The following is a 25,806-nucleotide window of genomic DNA, read 5'->3' on the forward strand; positions in this document are numbered from 1 at the left end:
AAACAGAAAAGGCTGGAAGTAGTGCTGTGGCTCAAGTGCTAGCCTTGAGCAAAAAGAAGGGACAATGCTCAGGCCCTGATTCAAGCCTCAAGACTGGGGGAAAAAAAAATTCCAAGTCTGAATAAATATTGACATTAAAAAACCTTTTATTGTTATTTTAAGGCATTGTACAAAGGTGTAATAATTCCATAAGTATAATGATTCTTGGGCATTTTCATCCCTTCCTTCAATTCCCCCATATTCTTCCTCCCATCCCTACCCAGAAGTTACATAGCTCATTTTTCTAATGTAGTATATATTGAACACGATAACTGAAGTTCCTATATCATTCTTAATTCCAAAACTAAAGTTCAATCAGTTCAGACTATATACAAAAATCTCTAATGTGAATTTTAAACTAATGCTTCATTTATAATATAATTTGAAATAAATGTTTGATTTTTATATACCCAAAATGAAGCAAAAAGTAATAGTACATTAAAATAGGCTCAATGTCTTTTACAAATACAGTAGGTGATGAGTGAAAAGTTGTACTGGTTTTAATATCATATGCATTTTAAAGTACGTAAAATAGCTCGACGCTCACAGTTCATGTCTAATCCTAGCTACTCAAGAGGCTGAGATCTGAGGATTGAGGTTCAAACTCAGCCCAGGCAGAGAAGTCCTTGAGACTCTTATCTCTAATTAACCACCATGAATACTAAAAGTGGAGCTGTGACTCAAAGTGGTAGAGTGCTAGCCTTGAGCAGAAAAGTTCAAGGACAGTGCCCAGGCCCTGAATTTAAGCCCCACAACTATATACTTAATACTGTGAAAATGAATAAATTTAAGCAATTGGTCACAATAAGAAGGAAGGCCTTTGCAGCCTTAACTTAAAGTAATTTAAATTAATTAATAGTAATTTCTTTTCCCAGGACATGTTGTGAGGCTAATACTTTTGCTGCTGGCAATTTATGTCTATAATCCTCGCTACTCAGAAGGCTGAGATCTGGGAAGTGAAGCTAGCCTAGGCAGACAAATCCCTGAGACTGTTATCTCCAATTACTCAACAAAAAGCTGGAAGCAGAGGTGTGGCTCAAGTGATATAGTGCAACCACTGAGTGGGAAATCTGAGTTCAAGTCCTAGCACTCACACACACACACACACACACACACACACGCACACGCACACGCACACGCACACAAAAGGGGAGGGGAGGGGAGGGGAGGGGAGGGAAGGGGAGGGAAAAGGAGGGGAGGAAAAAGAAAGGAAAAAGGAAAGGAGAGGAAAGAAAACCAGAACACATTATTGATTTGGGTCTTTGGTTGTTTTGTTTTGTTTTTTTGGCAGTACTGGGATTTGATCTATGAGGTTCCTACATAAATATTTTCCTCAAGGAAAAAGCCAACAGACAAGCAAGTAAGTATACAGGCTATAATTTTTAGAACCACAGCCTGATCTGTACAATTTTATGTTAACTTTTTATAGCCAAATGCCAAGATGGCTTTTCATGCCCCTTAAAAAAAACAAAACAAAACAAAAAACAAACACTTGATCATTTGTACCCCCTCACTCTCTAGTTTAAAATCAGGGTCTCTGGTCTGTTAGGATAGGTTCTATCATTTGAGCTATACCCAAAGCCCTTCATTTTGTATTTTCTCAATTTTCATAGGGTATGATTCATTTTGTTCTTTTTTGGAGTAATGAATTAGTTTTTCTTCACATAAAGGTAAAGCTTAGGTTGGGAGTTAATTTTGATACAAACTTTAATCCTTTTTTTGGGGGGGGGGGTGGTTCAGTTGCAGGGCTTGAACTCAGAGCCTGGGTGCTTATCCCTGAGCTCTTTCACTCAAGGTTTATGAGCTACCACTTTGAGCCATAGCGCCACTTCTGACAGACTTTCCTGCCCAGGCTAGCAATGAACTAGGATCCTCAGGTCTCAGACTCTTGAGTAGCTAGGATTATAGGCATGAGCCACAGGCTCCTGACACAAACTTTCTTAAAGGTTCACAGAATAACATTGTTTGTCCTCATTATTTTACTTGAAGTATTTGAGTTTCACTGGTAATTCTTATTTGTCTGACCTAATGGGATTTTCTCCATATATTTGGACTTTTATCTCTCTAGTACTTATTAATAACATTTCCCTTTAGGAATCTTTGATTTCACTTCCATAATACCACTAGTGACTCCAGAGACTGTCTCTCCATTAGCCTATTATATTTTCATAATACTATTTCTTCATCAAATTTAGTATTTGTGAGCCAATACAATCTTTACTGATCTTTTCTCTTCTGTGACCCTCAGACATTCTATTTACCCTCTAGGGCTCTATTTTCCTTCCATGTGTATGTGAATTACCTCATTCTCCATAAAGCTATCTTCATATAAAAAGTTATTTTCCAAAAAAATTTCTAAAAAGTGATGAAAAATGAATAATGTTTAGTCAGTGTCCTTGCATATGACATATAGCATTATCCTCAGCAAAATGTCGACACAATTATAACAGCATAGGCCTAGAGGACAAACTCTAAACCCCTTTCAGGTATACAGGGATCTTTATGATCTTATCCTAAATAACCCATTAGCCATTTTCCCCCAACATTCCACTATAGGCAGAATGATCAATTTTTAAACATCTCCTCTGTACGTTTCTAATTGATACCAATTGTCTACAATGCTTCTGAATTTTCTCACCGGCTATGTCCTATTTGTACTTCAGAGTGAAGGTAGTTTTACTTCATGCCTTAGGAAACAGGGGTTCTTTCTTCTGAAATGGTGTAAGACTTGTCTGTCACCTTCAAATCACTTAGTAAAGACAGAAAAGTGAACTGGCATAGCATAATAACAATTCTGAAAAGTTACAAAAACTCCAAAGCATTTAAAGTGGCCAAGTGAATTGTTTTAATAAGTTAATTAAATGTTTCTGTATGAAGTTTATTCTAAACAACACAAATATTCCTCACAGCAAGTATTCAACATTTCCTTCTCATTTTAGGATCACTTATTAAAGAATAACTATGCACTCTCTTGTCCTACAATCAGCATGTTTTCATGCTTATATATCTTTTCTAATAATTTAACTAAAAGAAACTAATTTACTCATTCATCAATCAAGTATGTATTTATAAACCAACATTTATTGAGTGCATACTTTATGAAAATTATTCCAAATTTGTTATTATATATTCTACTTCCTATTATACAGCATTTATATTTCCTTGTGTTTTTCCTCATCATTAACAAGCACAAGCACTGTATTTATGTATGTGCCATTCAGTGATTATTTACCACTGAGTTTTTAAAACTGAAAAGAAAGTTATCAAACAAGTGGCTCTTTTAGCAAAGTCCAAAGTATTTTCAGTGCAAATCAACGAGGGCAACATTACCCAACTGGTGTGAAACATGCAGTTCAAAGTTATGAAAGGATTAACAATCTCTCATAAAAATCCTTCATAAGGTGTGGTTTCAATGGCATTTCAAAGAATATAAAATATAATAATGGATTCCAGCTAAAATATAAAAGTTGGCTTTCCAAATTAGGTTTATTTGAAAGATCAATAAACTATTGCAAGTTACAAATAAGAAACCAAAACTAAGTTTATACATTCAAAATACAAGTATACTACTAATAATGGACAATAACCTGCCAAATCTACTTCATGAGGTTTGTAATTATCAAGTAAGACTCTATCAATGGTCTATTGACTTTAATGTTTTAAATACACGTATGTAACTTCTAAAAACTGGATCTTGGGCATTACTCTTTGTATTTCCTTAAGTAAATAATCTGTAAAAATGAATGTTTCATAACTAAAATACTTTAATTTTCATGATAGATGAATGAAAGTACTCTTTTAAAAGTCTACACCTAAGCTGGGTGCTAATCCTAGGTACTTAGGAGGCTGAGATCTGAGGATCACAGTACGAAGGTTAGCTCAAGCAGGAAAATCCATGAGACTATTTGTATCATTTTTTGCCACTCCTGGGAATTGGGACTCAGGGCCTGAGCACTGTCCCTGGCTTCTTTCTGCTCAAGGCTAGCACTCTACCACTTGAGACACAGCACGACTTCTGGCTTTTTCTATATATGTGGTGCTAAGGAATCGAACCCAGGGCTTTATGTATACAATGTGAGCACTTTACCACTAGGCCATATTCCCAGCCCTTCCATGAGACTCTTATCCCCAATTAACCACTAGGGGAAGTTGAACTGTGGCCAAAAGTGGCACAGTGCTAGTCTTGAGCAAAGGGATAGGGATGGTATCCAGGTCCTGAGTTCAAGCCCCATGACCACCACCACCACCAACAAAAAAGTCTGCTCCTGTTTCTGGAACTTTACTCTTTCCCTTGGAAGCCTTCGATTGACATCAGATATAAGCTTGTATTAAAATAACAAAATTCCTGGTTGGTTAAAATGCTAGAAAATAAGGGTCTCAACTAAAAAACTTTTATAGTTAAAATCAACTAGGGGGCTGGGGATATGGCCTAGTGGCAAGAGTGCCTGCCTCATATACATGAGGCCCTGGGTTTGATTCCCCAGCACCACATATACAGAAAATGGCCAGAAGTGGCGCTGTGGCTCAAGTGGCAGAGTGCTAGCCTTGAGCAAAAAAGAAGCCAGGGACAGTGCCCAGGCTCTGAGTCCAAGCCCCAGGACTGGCCAAAAAAAAAAAAAAAAAATCAACTAGGACTAATTCAGAGTGGCAAAATAGCAAAATATATAGCAGCAGCATAAAACATCTACGAACACTAAAATAAATAATGATCAATACTCTCTTTTTTTTGTTTTGTTTTGTTTTTGGCCAGCCTTGGGGCTTGGACTCAGGGCCTGAGCACTGTCCCTGGCTTCTTTTTTGCTCAAGGCTAGCACTCTGCCACTTGAGCCACAGCGCCACTTCTGGCCGTTTTCTGTATATGTGGTGCTGGGGAATCGAACCCAGGGCCTCATGTATATGAGGCAGGCACTCTTGCCACTAGGCCATATCCCCAGCCCGATCAATACTCTCCTAAAGCAGAGAATCATAACTTGAATGGAAAAATATAGTCCTTTATTTTTATTTTATTATTTATTTACTTACTTACTTATTTATTCTGTCCATTGTGGGGCTTGAACTCTGGGCCTGGGCACTGTCCCTGAGCTCTTCAGCTCAAGTGTGGCACTCTACCACTTGAGCCACAGAACCACTTCCAAGTTCTTAATTTTTAGTCCTTAATTTTTTTAGCCTTGAGCAAAAGGAGCCCAGGCACAGTACCCAAGCCCAGAGTTCAAACCCCAGCACCAGAAAAAAAAAAAAGAAATCATATATATTTTTATATCATAACTATTGCCGATATCTCAACCTTTGAAATGCCATTTCTTTGAAATGCCATTGAAATCACATCTTATGAAGGATTATGAGAGATTGTTAATCCTTTCATAACCTTGATGTTTGTTGCTTAGAAAGTACAGTCGTTTTTACATCTTATCATTTAATTAATAAAAATCATATGGGTATGTCTTTCTAATTGTAATTCAATATAATTGACTTCTTTTGTTATCCTACATATTTTATGCACTTAAAAACATTATTCTATGCTAATGGCTCATGCTATAATCCTAGCTACTTAGGAGATTGAGCTCTGAAGACTGAATTTTGAAGTCAGCCTGAGAACGAACATCTATGAAACTATTACCTCCAATTAAACATGAAAAAGCTGGAAGTGGAGTTGTGGCTCAAGTGGTAGAATGCTAGCCATGAACCAAAAGGTTCAAACCCCAGTACTGACACAATTTAAAAAACACCAAAGGGAGAACTACCATCATAATAATGACCTAGTTTAAGGAACCATTTATGGGCTTTCATGTCATAACATATATGACACATATTTTCTTGGTCTAATTAACCAAGCTAGAAACAAAATTATGGAAGAGAACTTTTTTTTGGGGGGAAGGGGCAATCCTGGGGCTTGAACTCAGGGCCTGAGCACTGTCTCTGGCTTCTTTGTGTTCTAGGCTATCTACCACGTGAGCCACAGCGCCACTTCAGGCTTTTTCTATATATGTGGTATTGAGTAATCAAACTCAGGGCTTCATGTATACAAGGCAAGCACTCTACTACTAGGCCATATTCCCAGCCCTATAGAAGAGAATTTAAATGATACACTGCAAGCTAGGAAAAATCTGGTAAGGGTAAAATAAAGAGATGGAATAATATTACATTTGTTATTGTGATTAATTCTCCTAAGGTCCTTCTCCTTATATGTTAGAGTTCCATACTGAAAGATGTACAAATGAAGTGAAATGCCAACTAAGCTTTGCATTAAAGTACAACTGGGGCCAAGTGTTGGTGGCTCATACCTATAAGAGTAGCTACTCAAGAGACTAGATCTGCAGAGCCAGACCAGGCAAGGAAGTCCATGAGACTCTCATCTCCACTTAACCAGCAAACAGCCAAAGTAGAGGTGGCTCAAGTGGTAGAGAGCTAGCCTCGAGAAAAAAAAGTTTAGGAGCCAGGTACTGGTGGCTCACACTGGTAATACTAGCTACTCAGGAGGCTGAGATCTGAGGATTACTCATTCATCAGTACATTCTTCTTTTTTTTTTTTTTTTTGCCAGTCCTGGGGCTTGAACTCAGGACCTGAGCACTGTCCCTGGCTTCTTTTTTCTCAAGGCTAGCACTCTGCCACTTAAGCCACAGCACCACTTCTGGCCTTTTCTATATATGTGGTGCTGAGGAATCAAACCCAGGGCTTCATGTATATGAGACAAGCACTCTTGCCATTAGGTCATATTCCCAGCCCCCTACATTCCTTATAAAACCCTATCTACTAACTATAGTCTTTCTAACAAACACTGGATAGAAAAACAAAGATACAAAAGTTCAACAGGTGATTAAAACTAAGACTATTGTTGGGAAAGAGGGCAAATCTAACTAAAATTCCTGCCAAGAATATCATGTGCTGTGTGGGCATATCTCTTTTTGAAAAGTAGATGTCAATAAAGCACAAAGATTTGCTCAATTAAATGTACCTTGATCTATCATAAGTGACAATTTGGAACACAATTCACATTGCACAAGATCTAATATCAAACTTTCAAATTATTTCACATGAATAAAGGGTTTTCCACTGGTTTTTAAAAAAAGACTGCTTATCATAATGTAACAACTGTAATAGGACTTTTCCTATGAATATGTGATAGCATGGTTTTTTTTTGATAAAACAATCATTTGACAAAAACCTTACTTGTCTGGCTCAATAAGAAATAGGTCATTCATTTCCTGATTGCTAGAAACAACCACTTATCTGTGTATCCTTACTTACACCTATGAAGAATGTGAAGCAACCAGGTCCCTTCTGAATTAACTGTATTAAAAAATAAGTGACTGACACTATTCAGGAGGCTGAGATCTGAGGATCGCAGTTCAAAGTCAGCCCAGGCAGAAAAGTCTGTGAGACTCTTATCTCCAATAAGCTACTCAGAAAAAGCTGAAAGTGGTGCTGTGGCTCAAGTGGTAGAGCACTAGCCTTGATCAGAGAGAGGCTCAGGGACAGCACCCAGGCACTGGGTTCAAGACCCAAGACTGGCAAAAAAAAAAAAAAAAGTGACTAACTATATAAGACTATATGGTTGTATGGGAGAGGGAGGAGGATCATGAGTTCTGTTAGAAAGCATCATACTAAAACCAAATACAGAGTTTATTTTCTAAAAACCTACACCAAAAATACTTGAATTTCCTAATTATATGTAATATCACCATTTTTAAGGAACTATGTGGTAAACAAATTCTGAAAGTGAGGCTAGTTTTATATAAAATTCCTTTATTGAAATGCAACAGAATTTAGCCACAATGCTAAAAGCCTAACATCAGCAGGGCACCAGTGGCTCCCAGTAACACTAGCTCAGGAAATTGATCTCAAGAAACTGAAATCTGGAAGATTGTAGCTCAAAGCTAGTTGAGGCAGAAAAATCCTCTAGATTCCCTATCCCAAATAATCAGCTAAAAAGCAGAGTTGGAGGCATGGCTCAAGTGGACAAGTAACAGTTGAGCAACCAAGCCACGCAAAGGTAAAACCTGGATTTAAAAATATACATAATATATTAATATTTTAATAAAAATATAAAATAAAATAAAAGTATCTCTTGGTCATTTTGGAGGTAAATGCTTAAATTCCTTGGGTTTTGGGTTATTTTTTTCTTTAGATACAACTTTAAGTTCTCTGAAACTTGTCATCAATAAAATAAGGATAAACAAGAATCCAAATGAGCTACATGATTAACACCGTGATCCAGTGAAACAATTCAGTTAGCAATATTTATGGAATATTCTGAAAATCTTCATGATATTTTGGTATTAGCTGCTAATTGTTCAGGTTATCACACAAATCCTGTCTTTTCAAAATTATTTCTATAAAAACTATTTCTAAGCAAGATTTTCTAAAGACATGCTAAATGTTTTTAATTGACTATAGATTCTTCAACATATTAGCTATCGATGAGGCCACAAATTTTTAACAGTATTTAGTAGAATGAGCATGTCATGAATGCTTTTCAAGTCCTATGGACATTGAATCTTGAAAGAAATTTTATGGTTTTGACATTCTACATAACAATTTATCATGTCTATGAATAAGTTAAATAACTATAAGTCCCTTATGAACTGTACATAAGCAGAAATAATGTTATGCAAAACTCTAACCTGAAGCCCATTCATTTTAATGAAAAAATATTAGAGCATAAAGCAGTACACACATATATGTACATTTATACACAATCTTTTCTTTCTTACATTTTAAAAAATGTAAATAGGACTAACTCAAGGAGCTTAGCCAGTTTCTGCTTTCTCTGGGGAAAAATCAGGAAGGTTTCTACTTACATAAATATATATGAATTTTCAAAAATATTACCTAGATTATTATTTTTGATAATAATATCTAGAAATGGGTATCAACTTTGTAATCAGAAGTTTAGGTATGGTCCACCAGAGGCACTAAGATACTCTAATCTCTCAAATAATACTGGAGCTAATATGCTATGATTCATTCCAATTGGAATACCACATGAAAAGTATGACAAGTATTTATAAAGAAGGTTATAGGAGCTGTATCGTCTATAATAATAGGTAGACATTTAAAACTGAAAAAAGATTGAGAAATAGTATCATAAGCATATTGTTTAGAAATGAAAACCAAAAGCTTGATAGTGCTGAATAATGCTGAAAACCAGGTATAATACTAGGGAAAGGTTGGCAGTAGAAGAAGAATCCTTTCTTTTTCTTTTTCTTTTTGTCAGGGCCTGGGTGTCCTTCAGCTTTTTCAAGCAAGAATAATACTCTACTATTTTGAACCACAGTGCCACTTTCCAGTTTTCTGGTGGTTAATTGGAGATAGGAATCTCATGAACTTTCCTGATTGGACTAGCTTCAAACGTCAATCCCAAGACCTCAGCATCCTGAGCAGCTAGGATTACAAACATGAGCCACCAGCATCCGGCTAAGTTCTTAATTTTAAGCCTTATTCATTCCAGCAACTTTAAGTTTCTTATGTAATTCTTTCAAAAACATAAAATGTAAATAAGTAACAACGATAACTAGAAAAAGTGAAAGAAAAGACAACTCAAAAGATTTCAATTTTTACTTTTGCTGCCTCTTAAGTAACTTACACAAAGACAAGACAGATAAACAAAAACTGGAGATGCTCTAACACAAATTCCTCTACTAATAAAGTTAACAATCTCTAAATTTTTGGATTATTTAATCACTTCCTATTCCATATCCTTTCAAGTGGTGTCATTTGTAGTCTGTAGGCAAATAATTTGAATTACTTTTTAAAAGACATATATACATATGTATTTGTTCACCATTATCTTCTTGTTTGCATTGCAAACTCCAGGGATTTATTCCTATTATGCAACAATTACATAAATGGTTTTGTACTTGGTATCCTTCTGAGAGAACCCTGGACCTCTCATGCAAACATACATACATACATTCATTTATTTCGGTCATGGGCTTGAACTCAGGGCCTGTGCATTGTCTCTGAGCTCTTTCTGTTCAAGACTAGCGCTCTACCACTCTGAGCACCAATTCCAGTTTTCTAGAGTGGTTAATTGGAAATAAGAGTCTCACGGACTTTCCTGCTCACTCTGGCTTTGAACCCCATTCCTAAGATCTCAGCCTCCTGAGGAGCAAGGATTACAAGCATGAGCCACCAGCAACCAGCTCCTCACATTTTATTAATATAAACACCAGTAGCCAATCAAGTATTTTCCTTAAGTTATCTGAACAGTAAACAGTGGCACAAGAAATCAAAGCCTTATCAGCATGATTTGAAGCCACATTCTTTTACATCTCTACGCTTCTTATTTTTCCCATGTTTTAAAATTAGCATAAATTATTGATACAAGGGGGTTTCATTTTGATATGTCAATATATGAATTGCTCTGTATCTTGATCAAATTCATCTTCTCCAAGTTTTCTATTTCTTCTCATTGAATAAAAATGTATTATATATTTTCTGTTTCCTACAGTGTCTTGTTTACCTCATAACTTGATAAATGGTAACAAAGTGTATTAGGATAAAGAAGTCTAGGAAGAAACTTAAAATTCTGTTTTAGAACAGTACCTCTGAGCTACCCAGCTACGTAACCCATAAGACACTTCAAGTCATGATCTCAGCATTCACCACTGAAGGGAAACCATTCATAAGAGATGACTGATATTCATTATGTTGTATATTGTTTAGTCTGAAAAGTTCTAACAGCTTGAAGTCTAGCATTCTCTAGGTATTATATACTCAACAAATATTAATTGTTAGAAAAAGCACATAAAATTGATTCATGTGTAAGCTAAGACTGTGCTAAGTGTAAACATTTGAAGATGAATATTGATTCAAACATTTTAACCAGTTTAGTAGTCACATGCTAGCTACCATATTAATTTAAAAACATAATATATGTAATTAACATGACACCTGGCTCGTTGAAAGAGCTTACTACAGCATATCTATTCATAAAATTGTGCGCGAAAAGATGGAATAATAAAGAAAAAGATTTTTGAAGTTGTAGTCTAGCTCTGCCTTAAAATTAGAACATACTACATTTTACCTCAGAATTCTTCAAAATTACAATCTCTTACCTGTAAGTAGTGTTTGGAACATAAACATCCTTGGCAGGAAATTCTAGAATTTCTCTGGTAGGTCTGACTCTACTGTCAGGGTAAAGTTTCACTTGAAGCAGCTCCGGGGTTAGGCAATAATGGGGATTTTCAGGTGCAGGAGAAATATCTATCTTCAGCTGAGCTGCATATTAAAATATATTACAGAATCCATGTAAGCATTACAAATAAAACCCAGACTACTACAGCTTGGACGTGAGATGCCCAAAGACTCATGTATTAAAGCTATGGCCACATTGGAAGGTGGAAAAACCTTACAGAGGCAGGGAACCTTTTTGCTGTCAAGGGCTATTTGGGTATTTATAACATCATCAAAGGCCCTAAAAAATTATCAATGCAGGCAGTCAAAGAGAAGCATTACATGTCTGTCTTGACATGTACCAAATTGTTTCATGGGCCTTCTACAGCCCTCAGGGTAGATGTTTCCCACCCATCAGAAAACAGGAAATTAGGTCATTAAGACATGACCTTCAAGGGGGGACACTGAGAACTTGGCCTCATTTTTCGCTGTTTTGCTCAATGAGCACCGTGAACTAAGTTGCTCCACAAGTGCTCTTTGCCATGATGTTCTGCATCACCACCAGCCCAAAAGCAATGAAGCCAGCCAACCATACATTGAGGCCTCTGAAACTATGAACTCAAACAAATCACTCTTCAGTGCATGTTTCTCAGGTAACTTGTCACAATAAAGTTGTCTAATAACAATATTTTTAGAAAGATTGAGAACCTATTTTGCAAATCTGGAAGGAAAACAAAGAAAGGAAGGAGGGAGGGAGGGAGAGAAAGAGGGAGGAAGGGAGGGAGGAAGGAGGAAAAGAGAGAGAGAGAAAGAAAGAAAGAAAGAAAGAGAGAGAGGGGGAGGGAGGGAAGGAGGGAGGGAGGGAAGGAAGGAGAGAGAAAAAGAGGGAGAGAGAAAGAAAGAAAGAAAGGAAGAGAGAAAGAAAGGGAGAGGAAGAAAGAGACCGAGTTATTATTATTATCATCTGGTACTATCATCTCAGATTTCTGCTCCTCCATCCCATTCTTCTTTTCTTTCCCTTCTCCCTCCCCATTTCCCTCTTCCTCCTCCTCCTCATTCTTTCCTTTGGTACTAGGACTTGAACTTCTTGAACTCTAGGCCTTAAGCTATTGCTTGGCTTTTTTGCTCAAAGCTGGTACCATAGCTCTACTTCCTCATCTTAGACTTCTAAATTACTTTACAAAGTTTCAATCTTAAAAATTACTTTTACAAGGTCTCAGGATATCAAAAAGACATCTGCACATCCATGTTTATCGCTGCACAATTCACAATAGCCAAAATATGGAAACAACCCAGATGCCCCTCTACAGACGAATGGATCCAAAAAATGTGGTACCTATACACAATGGAATACTACATAGCGATTAGAAATGATAAAATATTGGTATTGGCAGGAAATGGTCAGAACTTGAACAAATAATGTTGAGTGAGACAAACCTAGAACACAGAAAACAAAGGGGCATGGTCTCCTTGATATATGACTGTTAAGGTGGGGTGGGGGGGAGGGAGGAGGAGACAATAGAGACCAGGTCTGTGGAACAAAAAACTTCTTGTCAAATGGTATTTCCACAGGTTTGGGTCAGCGATCTTACATTATGTAGCTAAAACCAAACAACTTCTAAACATAAAAAGGTCTAAAATAGACCTATCAGTGGATCACGATAGCTCAACAGCTATTTATACATGATCATATAAGAAAAGGATAAGCAAACTCAATTGTTGACGTTCTATTTAAAGTTCTAGGTGAATTTCCTTTGGTGTACGCCACGTGGCTACTGTATATAATTTTGGTACACTGGGTATTGTATATATGCCTACCTGATCTAGGGAAGGGAAAGAAAAATGAGGGTGTAATGTATCACAAGAAATGTATTCACTGCCCTATTATGTAACTGTACCCCTTTTGCACAACACCTTGTCAACAAAATTTAATTAATAAAAGTTAAATTAAATTAAAAAATTACTTTCACAGAGACTGGGAATATGGCCTAGTGGCAAGAGTGCTTGCCTCCTATGAAGCCCTGGGTTCGATTCCCCAGCACCACATATATAAAAAACAGCCAGAATTGGCGCTGTGGCTCAAGTGGCAGAGTGCTGGCCTTGAGCAAAAAGAAGACAGGGACAGTGCTTAGGCCCTGAGTCCAAGGCCCAGGACTGGCAAAAAAAAACAAACAAAAACCAACCAATTACTTTTACATTCATAAATTCCTGTAAAATAATAAGTACCTTCTAAATGGATTAATGACTGGATGAATGGATGGGAAGAATCAAAGAATGAAAAAAAACAAAACCAAAGGGATCAAGCACAGGAATAAGCCAATATTTCAAGTTTAAACACTGGATGCCTTATTTACAACGCTTTAAAACAATTTTACTCTAGGGCTGGGGATATAGCCTAGTGGCAAGAGTGCCTGCCTCGGATACACGAGGCCCTAGGTTCGATTCCCCAGCACCACATATACAGAAAACGGCCAGAAGCGGCGCTGTGGCTCAAGTGGCAGAGTGCTAGCCTTGAGCGGGAAGTAAGCCAGGGACAGTGCTCAGGCCCTGAGTCCAAGCCCCAGGACTGGCCAAAAAAAAAACAATTTTACTCTAAATGTTTTGCTCCAACTACAATATGAATCAGTTTTCAGAATATTTACCTTCCATGTACACATTTTTTCTATGAAAAATAATCTTAAATCATGATAGTATTCATCACTCTCATTTTAGAACTCAAATGATCAGAGATCCCAGGTCCCAACTGTTAAAACTATAAAAATTTAAAATACCTGTAATAGGTCTTAGCCTCCTTAAAACAGATGATGGTCTTCTCATATCAGCAAGGAATTTGTACAGATCTTCATCACTTAAACGATCTCCTTCCTAATTCCAATAACCAAGGAAAAAGTATTTTTAAAAAATAACTAGCAGACAGGAAATAAATTTACATTGTTTGCTAATCAGCAAGCATTTCTGTCTACAATGCAGTCAAAATGAAAACTAAAATTACAAACTTAATTATTTCTTGATTTATTTCCCTGGTGTTTTCAATTTTACTATAGTAAGATTTGTGATACTACTTTCTTTTGTTTTGTTATTTGTAATCCATTACATATGCCTATAAAATATAAAACACCATAAAATATTAAAAACTTAAATTAGAGAAAGATGAAACCAGAAACCAGACTAACGTAAAAATACAAAATAAATTACAAAAATTTGTTTTTCTTTCTTGTCTTTACTGTCTTTCCAGCTTTATATCACCAAAGTTTTCCAATGCAAAAACCTACATATTGGCTAAATTTTTACAAGGGAAAGAACAAAACTGCTGTTGCTAAAAAGTCTAAAAATGTTAATATTGCTTTTACAATTAAAATTGCACAGGGTGATTTTATTAAATAAATCCTTAATTGAATCAACCTTCTCTTGACACTTGGTCATGTTTGAATACTTCATATTGTCCTTTTAACTTAGTTGCTAATGAACTTACTGAATGTATCTAAGGATGTTTTTACTAGTGTGAGGTCACCTTCAGCCATATCCCATTTCCTTTATTATATTATTATATTATCATTATATATTATATTATCAACAGCCCTGCCTTTATCCCATTATTTAGAAAAATGATTAACTTTCAAGTGGCTACAGTTTTTTCTAAGTACCTCTAAATTACTGAGCTATACTTACTTACTTACTGAGCTATAGAGAATATAAATTCAGGAAAATTTTAAATGATCCAATATGACTATTATTGAAAAGTCCCATCAGTTGCTGTAACAAGTATACTCACTTGAGTACAAAATATAGATCTTTAGTCCTTATTCATAATATATTCAGAATACCTATAATATTAATTATTCCTATTTATTTAACATAGTAATTGTATTACTGGCTCCCATGCTTTGAGTCCCATCTGTTTCCATGTCTTTTGCTGATGGGATGGGGTATAATTGTCTCTCCTAGACTAAGTCACGTGCCTATTGACTGGCCAATGAGCAAACACAATTCAAACAGATTTAGAAAGAATTTGCGCAATCTAGACTACCTTCGCTCTTGAATTTGCCACTAGCAAGAATGAGAGATATTTATTCTTCCCAGAAGTCTTCTAGATCAGTTTATTCCAGCCAACCTCTGAACACATCAATGAGCCTAGTTTACTGCAGTGGGTCTGCTTGTCACTCCCTCGACTGCACGGCTTGTTTATTGTTGTATAGTCCTGAGACAACAGATAACTTACCTACTTATCATTGTACAGAAGACTTTTTTTTTTTTTTTTTTTTTTTTTTTGGCCAGTCCTGGGGCTTGGACTCAGGGCCTGAGCACTGTCCCTGGCTTCTTTTTGCTCAAGGCTAGCACTCTGCCACTTGAGCCACAGCGCCACTTCTGGCCGTTTTCTGTATATGTGGTGCTAGGGAATTGAACCCAGGGCTTCATGTATATGAGGCAAGCACTCTTGCCACTAGGCCATATCCCCAGCCCTGTACAGAAGACTTTAAGACTACAATATAGGTAAGACTACAATATAGGCCTGCTCTTGTTTTAAACATCTGTATCATCCCTAAATAATTAGTTGGCTGAATGCATTTCAAACTCCTACATCATTACTATATCATCCCAGTTGTGGAAAGTAATCTCATAAAGTAGAGGGCTGCTTTTTTGTTTTGTTTTGTTTGGTCATGAGGATTGAAACTCAGGACTTGGGCTCTGTCCCTGAGCCTTTTGTTTTTTGTGGGGTTGTTTTTTGTTGTTTTTTTTTGGGGGGGGGGTTGTTTTTTTTTGGCCAGTCCTGGGCCTTGAACACAGGGCCTGAGCACTGTCCCTGGCTTCTTTTTGCTCAAGGCTAGCACTCTGCCACTTGAGCCACAGCGCCACTTCTGGCTGTTTTCTATATATGTGGTGCTGGGGAATTGAACTCAGGGCTTCATGTATATGAGGCAAGCACTCTTGCCACTAGGCCATATTCCCAGCCCCTTGAGCCTTTCACTCAAGGCTAGCGCTCTTTGAGCCAGAGCTCCACTTGCAGTTTTCTGGTGCTTAACTGGAGATAAGAGTCTCACAGACTTTCCTGCCTGAGCTGACTTTGAACCATCCTCAAATCTTAGCCTCCTGAGTATCTAGGATTATAGACATGAGCCACTGGTGCTGGGCTTAGAGGGCTTCTTTCTATGGTTCATTTCTACTCTGATAAAATTATAATCTCTGCTTTTAACTTAAGTTGTGTTTGTGTGATGCATAATTTTCTATTATAAAATACTTATAAAACATTACATGCTCATAGCTAAGAAAAAAAATTCTGGAAACTAGTGGAATGTGAATTCAAGATTGCTAGACATGTCCTTATGCTACAAGCCCCTAAATACACATAGTAGGTACATATATATTGAACACATTGTGCAAATACATACATATATATGCATATATATGTATATTATGGTTCAGTAGTAGGCTAGCCTTGAGCAAAAAGAAAGTGAGAATTCAAGCCCCAGGACCAGCACACACACACAGAAAACTTCTCAGATATGTCTGCCAAGACTGGCTTCAAACTAGGATCCTCAAGTCTCAGGGTTACAGGCCTGAGCTAAAATCACCTGACTATATTCTTTTATAATATCAGTTGAATACATTTAATTTAAATTTAAACATAATGTCTTTAAAAAGTCTGTTAAGTAATGCTTTAAAAATATTTGTCAGGTATGAGGGACAAGGTAACAAACAGTACAAGAAATGTATCCAATGCCTAATGTATGAAACTGTAACCTCTCTGTACATAAGTTTGATAATAAAAATTTGAAAAAAAAATTTGTCAGTCAAATAGGAGCATGGTAGATGGACTGTTGATTTAAAGATACAGTACCAGTTCATGATACAGCAGACTGAAGAAGTTAAATGAAAGTATAGCAGAGTGAGATAACAAGTAGAAAGAGAGAGAACTGTCATAGCTACAGTGTTGTATAACAAATTGATAGCTCTGGTTCTATCCTTGTACATGGTTTATTAGTTCATTCATTCACTGTTTCCTTCTCTAGATCTTTCTTTGACTACTATTCATAATTTAAAAACCCTTGCCACTTCATGTTTATCATCTACTTTCTCTGCCCTCATTACAGTCTCTCAAAACTGAACTGAAAGTGGCTTTGAATAGAGCACTGTCAATTTAAAGCACAATTTGCCTTTCTTGCTCAACTATAAAATAGCAGTAAGCCAGGGTTTCTTTCTCTTACTCAGAGCAACATCTTACATGGAAAAATTTTGTGATAAACCTTAGCATTTTCCTTTACTTTGCTCTAAATCTTCTCTAGTTTGTCAAACTAATATACACATCTGGCCATCTGGTCACTTATGATAGATCTTCATATTTTTCTGGTCTTAATTCACAGTATACAATCCATTAAACATCAAAATCCAGTATTTATATACAAACACAAACGCACTCATCAAAACTAGGAAAGAGGAAAGAAAATTCTCTGGAACAATATTTAACCTTAAGATGTACAGTATATAATATTTTTCCTATCCCACTGTTGTTTTGTAAGCTGGGATCTGCTACTATACTGATTTCCATTATTACAAAGAGGTCATAAATGACATTTGAAAAAACAGATTTATTATGAAATGAAGGAAATGCCTTTGCAAAGAATAAAATATATTTGGTGATTAAAATCTCTTGGATATACAACTTTGCCTCTAAAAACTCCAAGTAGAGTAAGGAGTCAGTGACTCACACCTGTAATCCTAGCTACTCAGCAAGCTGAGATCTGAGGATAGCAGTTCCAAGCCAGCCCGGGCAGAAAAGTACTCATAAGACTTTTATCTCCAATTAACCACTCAAAAACCAGAACTGGTGCTGTGGCCCAAAATGGTGGGGCACTATCCTAGAGCAAATAAGACCTCAGAGACAGCGCTCAGATCCCAAGTTCAAGCCTTATGACTGACAAAGCAAAAACAAAAACAAACAAAAAAATCTCCATGAACACTTTTGACCAAAAAGGTTCTACTCCATATACCAAAGGTACAGTATCTAATGACAAAACAACAGGTACAATACAAATTGTTTATTCTCAGAGTTTTAATTTTTATAGTTCCTTATATTTTTATTCTTAAAGTTGTTTGTAAAAAGTTCCTGAAATCAAAATCATGCTCTGTACAACACAATTATTAGTCTTCTAAAACTAAAAGGAACTTATGTACCAACATTTGTCCAGAATTTCTACATGACAGAACAATACCTGCTTAAAAAAATTTGTCACTGTGAGAGTAGCAGGTCGAAAGCTGGTTAAGTTGCAAGCATCATCTCCACTAGTTGTCCTTTCAAGTGATCGTCTACCAACAATACTAGAATTCCTTCTTTCTGACCAAGATCCTTTTCGCTCTACCAAGGGAAAGAAATAGAATGTTCATTTTCAAAAAGTTAAAATTTGTCTTAAATCAACTTTCTAGACATGAAGAACAATCCCCTAAAATTAAAAATAATATATTCAGCATTGTTTATACAAGAAGAATTTGAGTTCTAGGGAGATTACTAAGAAAACAGTATACCCAACTTCTGGCTTTTTATCAAAACAACTTTACCATTGTAAAGAGTCTCTAACACTCAAAGATCTCTTGTATGACCAAATATTTTTGGTCATACATACCACAGCAATACAAGACCAATACATTGAATATGACATTCAACACAATGGAAACTTTATTCACCATTATATAATGATCCCTCATTCCTAGCACTTGACAGATTCAAAAATCAATTTGCATTCAAAGACTACACATTCTTCTCAAGAAATAATAGATCATTCTCCATCACAGTCTATATACTAATATATAAAACAATGCTTCTTGGTCATTTGGCTAAAATCAACTGAAAATATAAGATATAGTAACCATATTACCTACACCTTTTGGATTTAGAGAATATAAAATATAATCTCTAAGAAAAATAGGATTAAACTATAAATTAATAATAAAAGAAAATAGAGGCCAGGTGCTAGTGGCTCGCGCCTATAATCCTAGCTACAGGAAGTGGTGACATAGCTCCCAAAGCGGTAAAGAGCTCATGGACAGCACACTGGCCCAGTATTCAAGCCCCACAACCAACAGAAAAAGAAAGAGAGACAGAGAGAGAAAGGAAGGAGGGAGAGAGGGAGGGAGGGAGGGCGGGAGGGAGGAAGGGAGGGAGGGAGGGAGGGAGGGAGGGAGGGAGGGAGGGAGGGAGGGAGGGAGGAAAGGAGGGAAGGAGGGAAGGAGGGAGGGAGGGAGGGAGGGAGGGAGGGAGGGAGGGAGGGAGGGAGGGAGGGAGGGAAAAATAGAAATTCACAAACATGTAAAATAACACATTTCAAAATATATTTTAGGAAAAGTTCAAAAACTATTTCATAGTATAAGATTAATATAAACACTGTTTTCTTTAGTCTCTTTTTGTGCTGTTTTGGGTTTTGGTTCATGGGGGTTGTTTTCTTGAGATTTGCCTGGGCTAGCCTCAAACTATTGGATTGTTTGTTTAGACGATCATAAGGCTTGGAACCTGGGGCCTGAGCTCTGTCCCTGAGCACTTTCCCTTCAAGGATAGAGCTCTTCCACTTCTGAGCCACAGTGCCACTTCTGGTTTTCTGGTGTTTAATTAGAGATAAGAATCTCATGAACTTTCTTGTCCCAGCTGGCTCTGAATCCTATTCTCAGATCTCAGCCTTTTGAGTAGCTAACACTATAGGTGTGAGTCACTAGCGCCTGGCTCTAAGTCCTGTATTTGTTGTTTTTGTTGTTGTTGTTGGTGGTGGTGGTGGTGATGGTTGTGGAGTCTGAACTCGGGGCACTGTCCCTGAGCTCTTTTTGCTCAAGGATAGTACTCTACCACTTTGAGGCACAGCACCACTTCCAGTACTGGTAAGAGTCTCACAAATTTTCCTCCCAGGCTGACTTTGAGTCGAGATCCTCAAATCTTAGTCTCCTAAGTAGCTAGGATTATATGTGTGAGCCCCCAGTGCCTGGCTAAACTACTGGATTTAAGTAATGTTCATTCTCATATCAGCTTCCTGAGCAGCTGTGACTACAGTTCAGCCACCACCAGATCTAGTAACTGTATTTTTATATAATAGGAATGGCATCCTAGAAAATGCAATTAAGAAAGTACATCAGCTGATGGCACATGACTATAATCCTAGCTACTTTGAGGATCTCTGTTCAAAGGTAGTCCACAAGACAGATCTGTGTATTATCCTCAATTAACTAGCAAGTAGAAGTGTGGCTGAAGTGGCAAATCTTGCCCACAAATCATGGCCAGTCTTGAGCAAAAAAGCCAAGCGAGAACACAGGTCTGAGTTCAAGCCCCTGTAGTAGCACCAAAAAGAAAAAAGGCAATCTACTTAAAATAGCATCAAAGTACAATAAAGTACTTTAGTATAAATAGAAATATACTAAAGAATTATGCAGTGTTGTATTAAAATCATGCAGATCTAAACTAGTGGAAAAATATCCCTGTAAACTGATTTACAGATTGATGCAAATCCTATCAAAATCCCAGCAACTTTTGTATAGAAATCAAGAGCTGGTGAAAAATTTCATGAAAATAAAAAGAACTTGAAATAACCAAAACAATCCTGAAGACATATGGCTAAATGTAATGCCTCATTCGTTTTCATTTTTAAGCTCACTAAAAGCTAATTAAGACATCATAACAACAGAAAAAGGTTAACACGATAAGCAAAAAGGGAGACATGAGCTCTCCAGAAATGGGGTTAAACTGGAGGTATGGCTCAAGAAGAAGAGAACCCCTCATCAAGAGCAAGACCCTGAGTTCAAACCCCAGTTGTAAAAACAAATAATTATGTGAGCAAAGAATATGAATACACAATCACCCCCAAATATACTTCTAGACAATATACTCAAAATGATGCTGACCATCATAGAAAGGTAACTCCAAACCATACAAAATGTCACTTCAGGGCTGGGGATATAGCCTAGTGGCAAGAGTGCCTGCCTCGGATACACGAGGCCCTAGGTTCGATTCCCCAGCACCACATATACAGAAAACGGCCAGAAGCGGCGCTGTGGCTCAAGTGGCAGAGTGCTAGCCTTGAGCGGGAAGAAGCCAGGGACAGTGCTCAGGCCCTGAGTCCAAGGCCCAGAACTGGCCAAAAAAAAAAAAAAAAAAAAAGTCACTTCACTTCAACTAGGAAAATTAATAATAAAAAAATTAGTACGTGTTGGCAAAAATCTCAAACAACTGGTTTGTAGTTTTTTTTTCTTGTTTTGCTTTGCTTTGTTTCTAGAGTACTGGATATTGAACTCAGGGCTTTGCCCTTGCTAGGCAAGCACTCTGCTACATGAGCCATTGCACCAGCATCCCTTTAGTTTGTACTTTTTTTTTTTTGGCCAGTCCTGGGGTTTGAACTCAGACCCTGGGCATTGTCCCTGAGCTTCTTTTGCTCAAGGCAAGCACTCAACCTCTTGAGCCACAGTGCCACTTCCAGCTTTTTTCCTGTTTATGTGGCGCTGAGGAATCAAACCCAGGGCTTCATGCATGCTAGGCAAGCATTTTACCACTAAGCCACATTCCCAGCCCATACTTTTTTTTTAAGGTTAATGTTAGTAACTTTGCCAAGGCTTCCCTCGAACGGAGAGGGATTATAGGCATGCATCACCATGCTCAACTGAAACTGGAACTTTCATTCACTACTAATAGAATTTTCAAAAGTTCAGTTACTCTAAAATATGACAATTTCCCAGAATATTAAGTAGCAAATTAACATATAATACAGCAAGTTGACTCCAAACTACATATTCAAGAGAAATAAAATCACAGACCCACATAAAAGCTTATTTGCTGCCACACTATCTCATAATGACCAAAAAGTACAAATAATGCCAAAGGCATCAACTACATAAAATATGCTGAATCAAAACAATGGACTATCCAAGCCAAGTGCCAGTGGTTCATGCTACTCAGGAGGATGAGATCTGAAGATCATGATTTAAAGCCAACTCAGGATTATCTCCAATTAAATACCAACAAGTCATTACTGAAGCTGTAGTTCAAGTGGTAGAGCACTAGCCTTAAGCAAAAAAGCTAAGGAATAACACCCAGACCTAGAGTTTAAGCCCCAGGATAGGTACACACACACACACACACACACACAATCAAATACAGATACATGATACATGGGTGAATCTTATGAAAATATGCTATGTAAAGAAAATGAATAACAATTCTGCTTGTATGTAATATCTAACATAGGCAAATCCATAGAGACAGAAAATATCTATCATGGGGTTGCATAAGGTTCAGTTTGTAAGTTTGGAGTAAAGAAGAGTAGCTGCTAATAGACACAAAAGTGTTCCAAAAATAGATTGGGATAGTGGTAGCATGACCCTGTGTAGTTAACGAAACAATGGTGTACTTTATACTGTAAAAAAGCAAACTGTATCCTATGTGAATTATGTTAAATGAAATCCATTTTCTTTCCCTCTTTTTTTTATTCACTAGATGGTGGATACAAGGATGTTTATCATATTATTAATCCCTTTTAGTTTAATTTTTATTGTTATTTTAAAGATGATGTACAAAGAGGTTACAGTTACATAAGTCAGGTAAAAAATACATTTCTTACTGGACAATGTCACCCCTTCCCTCAGTCTCTCTCCTAGTTTTTCCATTCCATTCCCACCCACAAGTTGTATAGTTGATTTTCAATCTAATGTCTGGTAAGTACCACAGCTGCATTTGTTCACCCTTGGTCCCTCCATTTCTGTATTCTTTTACCATCCCTGTCCCAAAGAGAGATAAACAAACAAGACAAAGAAGAAAACAATAACAAAGAAAATACCTCATTTCTACTTCTTGGAGTTAATTTTGATAAATATTATTTCATATGATCAGATGCATGTAGGCATTGTGCACACTGTGCCTTTTTGTTTCTCTCCTGAGAGTATCCTCCTTTGGTTTCACTGTGTGTAAATGCCTATAGTCCTTTATAATTTATCATATCCCCATGTATTTTAGGTCTAGCTTCCTCATATAAGGGAAGTGCCATTTGTCTCTCTGAGCTTGGCTTTCCTCACCTAACACGATTTATTCTAAGTCCATCCATTTCCCTGAAAATGACATATTATTCTTATGGCTGTGTAAAATTCTACCGTGTATAGATACCACATTTTTTGCATCTACTCATCTATTCTAGGGTATCTTGGATGGTTCCATAGCTTGGCTATGGTAAACAGTGCAGCAATGAATGTAGATATGCAAGAGTCTTTACAGTAACCTAACTTGTGATGTTCTGGGTAGATGCCCAGGAGTGGTACAGCCGAGTTGTAAGGAAGATCGATGTTTAGTTTTTTTTTTAATGAACCTCTAGACTGCTCTCCAGAGTGGCTATATTAGTTTACATTCCCACCAACAATGCATTAGGGTTCCCTTTCCCCCACATTTCTACCAATATTTGTTATTCAGGGGGCTGGGGATATGGCCTAGTGGCAAGAGTGCTTGCCTTGTATACATGAGGCCCTGGGTTCGATTCCCCAGCACCACATATACAGAAAACGGCCAGAAGTGGTGCTATGGCTCAAGTGGCAGAGTGCTAGCTAGCCTTGAGCAAGAAGAAGCCAGGGACAGTGCTCAGACCCTGAGTCCAAGGCCCAGGACTGGCAAAAAAAAAAAAAAAATGTTATTCAAATTCATAATGTTGGCCAATCTAAGTAGGGTGAGATGGAATCTTAGAGTTATTCTGATTTGAATTATCTTTATGGCCAAGGATGATGAGCATTTCCACATCTGTTTCTTTCCCATTTTACCTCTATCTAAGAAGTATCTCCTTAGCTCCTTGGCTCATTTAGTGATTGGTTTATTAACTGTGGGAGGTTAGTTTCTTGAGTTCCTTGAATATTAGGCCTTTGTCTGATATATTGCTAAAGATCTTCTTCCAGTCTCTTGGCTGTCTTTCTAGTTTAGTAACTATATATTTAGCTGTGCAGAAACTTTTTATTTTGATGTAATCCCAGGTGTCAAGTACCCTCTGGTTTTATGAGACTTAGTCTCATGTAGCCCAATCTGGCCTCAAAATGTGCAAACCTCCTGCATCAGCATTGCCAGTGCAGGAATTACAAGTGTGCACCACCACATACCGCTAAGATCTTTTTCAATGCCACAACATATTGCACAATCAACAAACAAGCCAAGTAAGAAAAAAGAAAGAATTGTACATTTAAACACTCTTACCTCCAGTACTGAGTTCTACTTCCGTAGAATCCCTTTCTAAACTCCCAGCACTGCTAACAATATTCATTAAATGGATTGCAGTCCAAGCAAAGGGCATGCGGTACTTCCCAAGTCTTTGACAAAACTGATCAGCTTGACTTTTCAATTTCTCCAATTTTTCCTTATTCTGCAGAACAGAACTTTACATATGAATATACTAGAAGGAAATTAATTAAAGGCTATTTCATACTATATGAAGAAACAGGTACTCAATTATTAGCAGAAATGGGGTTGGAGATGTAGCTTACAGTAGTGACTAAGTGTGTTACAGGGTTGTGTTTTTATTTTTGTTATTTGTTTGTTTTGTTTTTGTTGCCAGTCCTGGGGCTTGGACTCAGGGCCTAAGCACTGTCCCTGTCTTCTTTTTGCTCAAAGCTAGCACTCTACCACTTGAGCCACAGCGCCACTTCAGGCTTTTTCTATATGTGTGGTGCTGAGGAATCGAACCCAGGGCTTCATGTATACGAGGCGAGCACTTTACCACTAGGCCACGTTCTCAGCCCCAGGGTTGTGTTTGATCTCTAATATCAAAGAAAAAAGGTGTAGCTTTCAGAGGTCAAGTACCAATGCATTATCTTAACTAAAGAATAATCTCAACTCATACTACAAATCTATGTATACAGTAGATCTTGAATTTTTTTGCTTATAATTAAATCATCGAGAGAAAAGGAGAGAAAGTGACAAGTATGTTTATGGATTGCAAGTATTATTTTAAGAAAAGAAGCATGGACTTACTAGCAACTGACAGCTGTAAAATATTCTAGTTCTAATTGGTTAAAATTTTGCTACTATATCAAACATGGAAGCAGCTGAGCCAATCCGATGTAACCTCTAACAGAAACCATGAGGTGAGAATAGGGGGCACAAATAGGCCAGAGATAACAAGTCCAGAGTAAAAAAGAACAAGCAAAGAAAAAACAAAAACACTTTAAGAGGCCTAAGCCCTAGAAAATGAAAAACGTCCAAATAGTCATTGGGCTAGTTCAAGTTTTAGCTTATCCCAAAATAAATACTAAAGTGGCGAGCAAGAGTGAAGTAATGACCAAGATTGAAAACCTATACTCTTTCCATAGAACTCAGGGCTGAAAGCAATCGAAAGGTTAGCACACAGTAGGATTAATTATTTATAGCTATATGTATTGAACCACCAAAAGAAGTTGTTTTAAGAGACTAAATAACAAGTATGCTTAATTCTATCAGTCTACATAAAGGAAAAATAGAAAAGCTTTGGTATATTTACTAGCTCTATATAACAGAGGAAAGTTGATTTGTAAAATGACAATCTGGGAAATGCCAGAAAACTTCAATATGGTGTTAGCCAAATAACCAACAATCAGAGAAGATCATGACAGAAAGGTTCCGTTTTCATTTTCAGTCTTAGAAAACAAAATACATTCTAGCTTTTGGTGGCTTGTTCAATATTCTT

The 25,806-nt window shown here is 37.1% G+C and overlaps 1 protein-coding gene across 5 annotated transcripts in view; it reads right to left on the reverse strand.

The window, feature by feature from the left end:
* Nucleotides 1-25,806, reverse strand: part of Dock7 (dedicator of cytokinesis 7) — a 181,058-nt gene that overhangs the window by 107,634 nt on the left and 47,618 nt on the right. For all 5 annotated transcript variants that reach the window (XM_048351454.1, XM_048351453.1, XM_048351452.1 and 2 more), the window contains exons 11-14: nt 24,342-24,507; nt 18,364-18,506; nt 13,927-14,020; nt 11,098-11,260 (exon numbers count right to left, since the gene is read on the reverse strand). In XM_048351454.1, coding sequence (XP_048207411.1) covers nt 11,098-11,260; nt 13,927-14,020; nt 18,364-18,506; nt 24,342-24,507 — 566 coding nt within the window. The remainder of the gene's footprint in view (nt 1-11,097; nt 11,261-13,926; nt 14,021-18,363; nt 18,507-24,341; nt 24,508-25,806) is intronic.

Source organism: Perognathus longimembris, chromosome 7, assembly GCF_023159225.1.
Source record: "Perognathus longimembris pacificus isolate PPM17 chromosome 7, ASM2315922v1, whole genome shotgun sequence".
In the NCBI taxonomy this organism is placed as follows: domain Eukaryota; kingdom Metazoa; phylum Chordata; class Mammalia; order Rodentia; family Heteromyidae; genus Perognathus; species Perognathus longimembris.